The sequence below is a fragment of the Trematomus bernacchii genome, unplaced genomic scaffold, assembly GCF_902827165.1.
Source record: "Trematomus bernacchii unplaced genomic scaffold, fTreBer1.1, whole genome shotgun sequence".
Lineage (NCBI taxonomy): Eukaryota > Metazoa > Chordata > Actinopteri > Perciformes > Nototheniidae > Trematomus > Trematomus bernacchii.
Window position 1 is genome coordinate 277,651 of NW_022987678.1, and position 10,219 is coordinate 287,869.

The following is a 10,219-nucleotide window of genomic DNA, read 5'->3' on the forward strand; positions in this document are numbered from 1 at the left end:
GAAAAAAAAGCGAAAAATGTTAAAACTATTTGTTCTTTATTGTCATGGAGAGATTTGGGGATCAATTCACTTTAACTTCAGCCAATTAGGACTTCATTCTCATTCATTTGCTAAAAGAAACAATGTAATTATCATCCACTTCCTGTTGACTGAAGTAGAAGTAAAGAGACCATCAAATCCCATCACTCTGATCTCATTTGATTGTTTAATTATTGATTGTTTCACTGTGGGCGAGTTTTTCTCTTAGTACAGTGACAATGATCATCCGTATGTTTGATGTTTTATTTTTTACTTTCTTTAACTTCCTAACTTATTTTGCAGTTTCTCGGAACTAGAAAAAAAAAATGCGTGGTGCATTATCATGCTGCTAATTGCCATTGTTGGACTACAGTGAGAAATAAATATATATAAAGAAACATATGGTAGGTTATTGTGCTCTCTCTGTACGTGGGCCCACTGCATACAGCATCTTAGAATTATAGGAGGTGTTTACGGAGACATTTACCTGGACCTGGGTCTCTGATATCGCTCCATGAATACAGGAAACTCTTTAGGACGGCACCATCCAGTTTGTTACAGCTGCATAGAAGTTTCAGCAGATTTTGGTAGAATATTAAAAACCTGTTTGTATGGTTGTCTGTCTCAACACAGATATAATGATGTCTCACCAATTTTAAAAACAAAAATAGCATATTTTATATTTATATTATAATGTGTATGCTTAATAAATAATTATTGTGACATTTACTTTGGTTTGTTCGTCATTTATTTGATTTAATTGTGGTTTACATTTCATTTAACGTAATGGAAATACAGGGTTTTGAAGTACGAAAAATAAGTATACAAGGGAATATAATAAAAATTATATATGTATCTGTATATATATTATGTTTAAAAATCATATAGAAATGTATGTTCATTCATGAAAGAGCTATATAAGAATATTACAAAAATAAATACAAAAATGTAATATACACAGTAAGCTTTATTGTGTTGTATTAGCACTATCACTATTTTTATATCTTAGATTGTATATTTTATTTGCACTAGGACCTCAATCTGTTTATATATAAGTGCTCTTATATTCCTAAATCTTGATGCCATTTTTTGCTTAAAAGTGCTACATAAAAAAAACTAATAATTATAATAATTCCTTAAGGCCTTCGGTAATATAAATGGATTCTAAACTGGTACCAGAGGCAGACTGTATATTTTACAATCACGTTTTAAAAGTAACCAGTAGAGTGCAGTGCCGTTTTAATATCGTTTAATCCCAACCTCCACATTGGGTGAACCGGAAAATAAACAGACCCTGAATCGGTTCCTGTGCAAGCTAAAAACACATTTGACAGGAAGTAAAACATTGATTTATTCACCTGCAGCACTGCAAATAAATCCCACGTTTTCATGATCTGAAGCCCAGTTGTGGATGTTAAAGAAGCCTCACTAACTAACTGCTACTGTCAATCTCCACAACATTGGGTGAACCGGAAAATAAACAGACCCTGATTCGGTTCCTGTGCACGCTTAAAAACAAAACAAACATGGCTGCTACAGGAGCCGGTTCTCCGGGGAGGCTGGTCCAGTATGTGGTCGTCCGGTCGGACCTGGTGCACCAGCTGTCCTGGCCCCTGGGAGCCGTGATTACCCAGGCCTGCCACGCCGCTACGGCCGCCATACACCTCCACTACCGGGACCCGGAGACCCAGCAGTACCTGGAGGAGCTGGACTCCATGCACAAGGTGGTGCTGGGGGTAAGCACGCCGAACTACATTCATATGTTGGTGAATTTAATGTGTACAGTGGTTATATGATTCATCACAAAATATGTTATGATCAGTTCAATAGTGTTTGTTAGTTGTGTTATTCGGCAACATTAATTTAACTATAAAGTGAAACTAAGTTTGGTTAAAAGTGTTCAAGGTGGTGCTAGTGGTAAGCACACCGAACTCCATTCATATGTGGGTGAATTTAGTGCGTACAGTGATTATATGGTTCATCACAAAATATGTTATGATACATTCAATAGTGTTTGGTTAGTTGTGCTATTCGGCAACATTAATTTAACTATAAAGGGAAACTCATTTGACTTAAAAGTGTTATTTAGACCAGTTTGAACGAGCTACACAGCAATATTCTAGTGTTCTATCTATGTTAGTGTGTACAGTGGTGGTTATATCGTTCCTCACAAAACATCCAATAGCACATTATAATCTAGTGTGGTTCATTGTTTTATTCGGCAATATTCAATTTACTATATAGTGTTTATTTTTGACCGATTTGAACGAGCTACAAAAAAAGAAAAATGTCCACAATTATTTTTCTTCCACTATTTGTAGGCCTAACTGGTTATTGTTTATATATATATATATATATATATTTATGTTGCATTGTTGAAGGAGACTAGGACTTCATATTTGTATTGCCATAACTACACTGTAGTGCCCATATGACACGTGCAAAAAGTGGTGCTGGGGTCAAGCACGCCAAACTCCATTCATATTTTGTCACTTTAATGTGTACAGCGGTTATATCGTTCATCATCAAATATCTAATACCAAATATAAATCTGGTTTGATTGGTTGTATTATTCGGCAATATACATTTTACCATAAAGTGCATTTTTTACCGGTTTATACGAGCTATACTACTACTGGCCATCTAAAACACGTGCAAAAAAGTGTATAAACACCAGATGAAGATGACGATTCTACTATTAAAAAGTCATTTCTGATGTGTAAGAGATGTGCCGAATTTAAAACCAACTCCTGAAGAATATAATAAGCTATTGGGTTGTTTTATAGATAGTGTACATGTGTGCTAATGAGCAAAGACATTTTAAAATGACAGAATGTCCGATGTAGTATGGTATTTTTCTGAATGAAATTTCTCCATGCAAGATTTATGTCCTGCAATGTAAGAGTATGTCTAAGTAAGTAACTAAGTAGGCTAATTGTAAAATGGTGTGCATTATACCATTAAACAAATGAATTTCCCCTTGTGGAATTAACAAAGTGTCTTACTATTTTCCTAAAAAGATCCCACCATCCAAATAGGCAAATTTGGCTGCATTTCACTATTATGCAACTCAATAGTTACTTAAATAAAGACAATGTTTAGATTTCTTTTTTGCATTCATAGGTTTTAATGTCAAGCGCAACACATGGTTTTGACAGGATAACAAATATGGATTTATTCACCTGCAGCACTGCAATAAAACCCTAAGTATTCATGATCTGAAGCCTCACTAACTGTAACTGTGTGTGATTGTTTTTCTCCAGGCTCCAGACGAGGCAGCGCTCTCTAATCTATCAGAGACTCTAACAAAGGCCGGTGTGGCCCACAAACTGTGGATCGAACAACCAGAGAACATCCCCACGTGCCTGGCTCTGAAGCCGTGTGCCAAAGAGACCGTCCAGCCGCTGCTGCGCAAGTTCAAACTCTTCAAATGACGGCCTTTAAAGACATTGTCCCGCTACGCTCTACAATGCATATCAGGATCTAATTTCATCTGAAAAAGGAAAACATCTGTGCTCTTTTCCTCGGTGCATCCAAACATCTGTAATGTTGAAGATTAAAGTGGGGAAAATATGAAGTTCTTTTCTGGATTATTTTGTTCGGATGAAAACCCTCAGAAGTAGCATTACTTCTGCAGTATTTACATTGCAACTTAATTTAGAGAGATACAACAATTCCATGTTTTTACACAGTGCACTGCATACAGTTTGTGGACCTGCATTACCTCCAATCCCTCCTTTTTGATCATTGCTCAAATGCAATAATCTTGAAAACAGTCTTGGTTGTGTTGTAAAAAAAAAATACAATCTTACTTAGTTTTTTAGTTTTAGTTAAGGGAAGAAACTATAAGGTCACTCTAAGGAACAGTAAGGACTTGATCTCAAATATTTGAAGACCATACCATAATCATTTGAAAGTAGCTGCATTAAGTCGTCTATTTTGTTAGAGTCCTGACATACTTACATTTACAAAAAAACAGACTATAATGCTTTCGAGGTGTGTGTTAAAGGTCCCATGTCATTGCCATTTCTACTGATCATATTTCCATTGTTGAGGTCTACTAGAATAGATTTAAATTGTGCAATTTTCCAAACTCACATTGGTTTCTCATACAGCATCTCTGTATAGTATGTGTATTCACCAGGTATTCACTCTCTGTCCTAAACGGCTTGTTAGAGCTCCTGCCCCCCCTCCCTGTGAGCCCAGTGTGCTCTGATTGGTCGGGACGTTGCGAGGCTCGTTGCTGCGAGGAGCGGACAGGTTTCCGGGTCGGCGATACAGCGAGAACAAGCGAAACTCATCCTGAGCACACACAAACACTCACAGCCGAAGTAAAAACAATAAGTGTGGCTTGATATTGAGTAAGAAAAAGGTTTATAACGCTGTGAGAATGGGTCTGCGGAGAGCATTTCTCCGCCATCCCAACTCGTCTATTGCCAGCGTTCAGGGAGCTCTATGCAAGTCAATGGGGACTCCCTGTTATGGCGCATTTCCACTACAGCGCGGAGCTCGCTTTAAGCGTGCCGTGTCGTGCCGTGCCTGTTTTTGGTTGCGCTTCCACTAGGCCTAGTTACGGCCCGGCCTGGGGCCACTTTTTCACCTCTTTTCTGGCCCGACAAAATTGTGGTTCTATCGGGGCCAACAAACAGGGCTGAGTCGGGCTGAGTTTGCTAAACTAGAGAGAGGAGCGCTGGCAAGGGGGCTACAACTACAACAAGATGGACATATTTGACCGTGATTTAATTGTAATACACGTTTCAAAATGATGCCGAAGTAACAACAGACTGATACCGGTTAGTAAAAACCATGAATTAATGCTTTGACAAGTCTGCAGACAGACGGCAGGGGAAAAACCTTTTAAAATGCGTGTTTTTCTAGATGGAGATTGGCTAAGCTAACGCAGTATATGCTCCGACCGTCCACACTCACAACAACGGCCTATACAGACATAAATAAAGCAGCGACTGTATTCACCATGACACAGGCAGTCTGTGGTGTGTACTTGTTTAACTTTTGTCGAGTTTCTGAACATATATGAGGAGCTGTGAGCTCTGAGTGCTAACAGCTAACAGCTGTGTTGTGTTTCTGGAGTTCTCATTGAAGATGACGTCACGGCTCCGCCTACACTGCGTTACTATAGTAACTACCCCAGTTCCTAAACTGTAATGGAAGCGCAGCATGAAGTAAGTCGGACGTGTTAAGGCCCAACGCGGCCAAGCCGTACCGAGCCGTACCGAGTGTGGCCGAGGCCGACCGTGTAGTGGAAATGCGCCATTAGTTAGCCAAGGGATCCTGGTGTGTGAGGTGCTCTGCGGATTGGTCCATTTGGGCCAATCAGGTCATTTGTTGTTGATTTGGGTATTCACACGTCACAGAACCCAGGAAGAAAACAATGGAAAAAGAGAAATCTCAAACGAGGCGTTCTGGGGCAGCATAGACAGGTCTTTTCTGTGTTTAGAGTTTTACTCGCTACAGGGTGTACTTTGAGGGTTTGTGACTCTGCAGACCGTTTACATGCAGAAAAAGCTACATAACACACAAGGGGACGGGTAATAACCGGAAAAGCATGACATGAGACCTTTAAGTAAGAGAGAAAAATATAAAATAGGGTTTTTTAAATGATATTGGGGACACTTATTTCCCATAATGTTAATACACACAACAGGTTTGCTACATCTAATTTCTAAAAGGAGTACTAATCTTCACAGTGAAAAGGGAAATCCCTCCAGCGACAAACAAAATGTTTTCGTGAGTCACTTTTAATCTGATTATAACTTCTAAGTAAATCTTTAGGTGGACATTATAAGGTTTAACCGTAACCTCTTTTGCCCCAATTCACAGAAAGGCGTTTCAGGTCAGAACAACTTTGAACTTCTTTGGTAATGATTATTTTTATCCTGTAAACAGCAGTTACAGTTCATAAGAAGAAGAAACACACATACTGTGAAATTGGTCATCTTTTTCTACATAAAGTTTGGGTTTTAACAAAAAAAACACACTTCTCTGCCAAAAACATTTGAACCTTTCCCATAGTCCCCAGCTAACCTCTGCATTTCACCTCATTTCCTCCCAGTGTTACCTGGTGCTGTGGTACTGAACTGTTAATGTTTACCTTAAAAAAAACTGTCCCCTAAGTGACTTCCCATGTTGTTATGGTCTAATTTTGTGGAAAACAACTTTATTTTAGGATGAAAAACATAATTCAGGTGCAATCAATGTACACAAATCAAAATATGTCTAAAGTCTCTGTATTTTAATAATTAAAATTAAAAACAGACTCCACTCGTCCACCAATGCCCTGCAGATAGTTGTGACCTTGTCAATTTGATTTAATAGAGATACAGCTGATGTGTTAGACCTAATATCACTTCTTCCAACGTGATTTTTTAATTATTATTTCACTAAGGAGACTTCCTGGAGTCTGCTTTCTTGACTTAAAAGTTATATCTTGTTTTGACTTTTAAAAAACATCTGGAAATCAGGAAAACTCCGATCTCAGTGGCAGCAAATTAATGATGTGTCATTGTCACATTTTAAAAACAAGCCTCTTATTCGCCATTTGTTACTCATCTTTAACACCACCCATCTCAGGCGTGCTTTAATGAGGTCGCAATTATTACATTAGGAAAAGGAAATAAAGCCCAAACAAATAACAATAAATCAGATCTCCACGACTGTTTTCCCAACTCATTGCTTTGAAGTGAGACTTCGAGCACTAAATGAATGCAAGTGACTTATCAACTTATCACACATGTGACACAATGTAATTACTGCTTAGAGTAATTCCTAGTAAACCTCCTGAAGACACGCCCACACTCACGCTACTCTCACATGTTATTTCATCACAATGCTCAGGGTGAAATGTTTATCAAAAGCAGACCTGCAGGAGTATAATGGAGATCCTGAAAAGTACAGTTCACCTCAAAATAAAGAATATATTTGTCTTGTTATCTGCAGTGCTATTTATCAATTTAGATAATATGGTATCTTTCTCTCTAGATATTTTCTCAGGAATTCATTAATGATTGGAGTTTTCCCCTTTTAATAATGCTTAATGAATTACTTAGATAAATACGTATAGATAAATTATTATTTAAATGACCTAACATTAATTTAGTTTTTAATGTTATTATTGGTATTGTTTTTATTTTATCCTCTCATTATTATTATTTTCAATATTTATTTTCTTTTTATTATTATTTTTGAATACAATTGTTTCTCTATTCTCTTACTAATATTTATGCATACAGTTATTGAACTTAAATAAATAATATATTTTTATTTAGGTACTAATTTCTCTCCTCCTGCACTCTCCTTTGGTCACAGTTATTCATATATTGATATATATTTAATTTAGTACTGTAGCTACCTTCATTTACACAATACACTCTCGTGCGCACCTAAACTTACTGTACACCAGTGTTTCTCAAAGTGGGGGGCGCAGAGGCATTACAGGGGGGGCGCCAGAGACCAGGAGGAAAAATTGTTATGACAAAAAAATTGAAAAGAGAATTGTTATGACGTCGGCATGACCGGCGGAAGTTACACTTAGAAACCTTAGAAACCTACAGTATGAGGGCGCTGTAGGACACAGGTGTGTAATGCACATTTTGAGGATGGAAGGTCAATAGGCGGCGTCAGGGGGGCGCTAGGGGGTGCTGCAGGTCCCCCGAGCCATAGCACCCCCTAAGCACCCCCAATAAATGTATGTATTTTTAATTTTTATGTGTGAAATTCATAATTTGAAAAATGATTGATTCAAAAATAATATGCTGCAGTACAGTACAAGTATGTCTGGGTCTGTGTTTCATTCAAGCTCGGCTCTGTGTGTGTGTGTAACAAGCCATTTTGTGTGCGTGCGCGAGCGAGAGAGAGAGAAAGAGCGCGCACCGGCACCGGAGATTGTTGTTGTTAGCATCTGGTGCTAGCTAGCTACGCTAACGGATATAAGGAGCTTTTTCAACAACAAGGTGGAGGGAGAACTCTCGCCTGTCAGACTGAGAGGCTCAGATAACCTCAGCTCAGTGAGCTAAAGGACTCTCTCAGTGTTTAGATTACCCACTGAGATTAGATATCTCAGTGGGTCTCAAACGGTTTGGTCACGATTAATGTAAACAATTATTTCCGAGGCACACGTTTATATAACGAGACTAAGTTGCTTGGCATTGTTCTTTATTTTGGTTTAAAGTGGACAAAGCAAATTGACAGTATCATAACTAAAATGGGAAGGAGCATAGCTGTGGCGAGAAAATGTACAAAGTATGTAACACCAACCACTTTGAAACAAGTCATTCAGTCTCTGGTTTTGTCACATCTTGAGTACTGTCCGGTCATATGGTCATCAGCAGCAAAAACACATATACAGAAATTACAAATAGCTCAAAACAAGGCTGCCAGACTAGCTCTCCACTGTTCGAAGCGCACTCATATTGGAGTTATGCATAGAAACCTATCATGGCTTCCGGTTGAGAAACGTCTGCAATCTCGTGTTATCACTTTTCTAAAAACATTGTATTTTTATGATCAAATAGTTTACACAAGAGACGAGCATGACCATAAGACTAGACAAGCTACATCAGGCCATCTACTGGCACCTAAACCCAGGACACATCTTCTGAACTCTTCTGTGACTTATAGAGCTATAATGGAACTCATTGCCAAACTACCTTGCTGACATAGAGTCCAGAGCCTCTTTCAAGAAGAGATTGAAGGGCCATCTACTATTGAGCATGTACCCCTTGTGAATTGTGAACCCTAATGAACCCTAATTAAATGTTATCTCATGCTTTGTACTGGTGGGTGTCTTGTGCACTCATCCTTGGCTGAGATTGATATTGAAAGTGGATGAGATTGTTGATGATATTGGTGATGTTGTTAATGATGTCAGGACTTATGTCTTGTCTAATGCTGAGATAAGACACACTTTATGCCAAATATCAGCATTTTCTTTCTTTTCATTTTTTGTGTGGCAAAGTATTATAACTTATTGTTCTAGCAAAGGGATTGCACAATTGTATTATGTATTTATTTTTTGAGCACACAGACTTATGGAGCATTGTTTTATTATCACTGTTCTAGCAAAGTGATTTTTTTATTTTTTTGAAAGGAATGCTCACGTTCATATTGATGTATTTTTAATAAATGTTAACTTGGCCCATTACGTGACTATTTGTGTTGGGGGGGCCCGACTTTTTTCTTTTCTCCAAAGGGGGGGCCTGACGTAAAAAGTTTGAGAACCACTGCTGTACACAATCTGTTCCCATATTCACATTTACCTGTATTACTATGTCTGTTTGTTTTGTTTCACCTTAGTCTTTGTCTTTTATTTTTTTTGTTGCACAGACGGAAATAAAAAACCTTTTCAATGCAAAGATAATGATCCTAACTTACTAATGAGGAACATAATCATACTGTACCCTCATGAATTATGTAGCTACAAGTGCGTCAGACAGTATGCATCGCTATGTACCATACAGTATGGATTATGCAGTACACACACACACACACACACACACACACACACACACACACACACACACACACACACACACACACACACACACACACACACACACACACACACACACACACACACACACACACACACACACACACACACACACACACACTGCAGGAGGCACATTGGGGGCATACACTTTTCCTCCCTATAGCGACGTCAATCACACACAGGTGTTAAAATAAACGTCTGAATAATAATATAATTAATTCTATATTTTTCTTTGTAAAAGGGTAAGATATATTTAATTAAAACAACAAGTCCTCTTAAGAACTCATTGCAACGTGAAAGACACAACATTAAATATTAGAAATATTCAACAGTGTTAGTTGAAGTATCTGTGTTTACCTATTTTGTGTAAATGTGAAACTATAAACTCTGTATATATCAAGGAATATGCACTTTAAATTCAGTAATATACGCACTGTACTTTGTTCATATTGACCTCTAAAGCACATGCAGAAAGGCACATTTAAACACCAGATATGTTTGAATTATTTAATTAAAAGGATTGATGCATTAATGTATTTATCACTTTGATGTTTTACTTGGTAACGGTGAGGTTTATTTAAATTACTTTATACACTTTTGTTAAGGTTAACAGTTGAATGAATAACTGTGAAACTGTAAATCATTCCATCATAGTTTAACTCACAATATTTTTGTTATTTCTATTAATACTGT

General features: G+C 37.7%; 1 protein-coding gene across 1 annotated transcript; it reads left to right on the forward strand.

Moving 5' to 3' along the window:
- The first annotated feature begins 1,333 nt into the window (after positions 1 to 1,333).
- Positions 1,334 to 3,595, forward strand: ptrhd1 (peptidyl-tRNA hydrolase domain containing 1). The gene is made up of 2 exons (XM_034136275.1): positions 1,334 to 1,754; positions 3,282 to 3,595. The coding sequence occupies exons 1-2, from the start codon at positions 1,545 to 1,547 to the stop codon at positions 3,450 to 3,452; spliced, it is 381 nt and encodes a 126-aa protein (XP_033992166.1). The 5' UTR covers positions 1,334 to 1,544; the 3' UTR covers positions 3,453 to 3,595.
- The last annotated feature ends 6,624 nt before the right edge of the window (positions 3,596 to 10,219 follow it).

Excerpts from the sequence above, each read along its gene's own strand:
- ptrhd1 (XM_034136275.1), top strand. The coding sequence starts at position 1,545 with ATGGCTGCTACAGGAGCCGGTTCTCCGGGGAGGCTGGTCCAGTATGTG. Across the intron at positions 1,755-3,281 it reads TGCACAAGGTGGTGCTGGGG|GCTCCAGACGAGGCAGCGCT; the intron begins GTAAGCACGCCG and ends GTTTTTCTCCAG.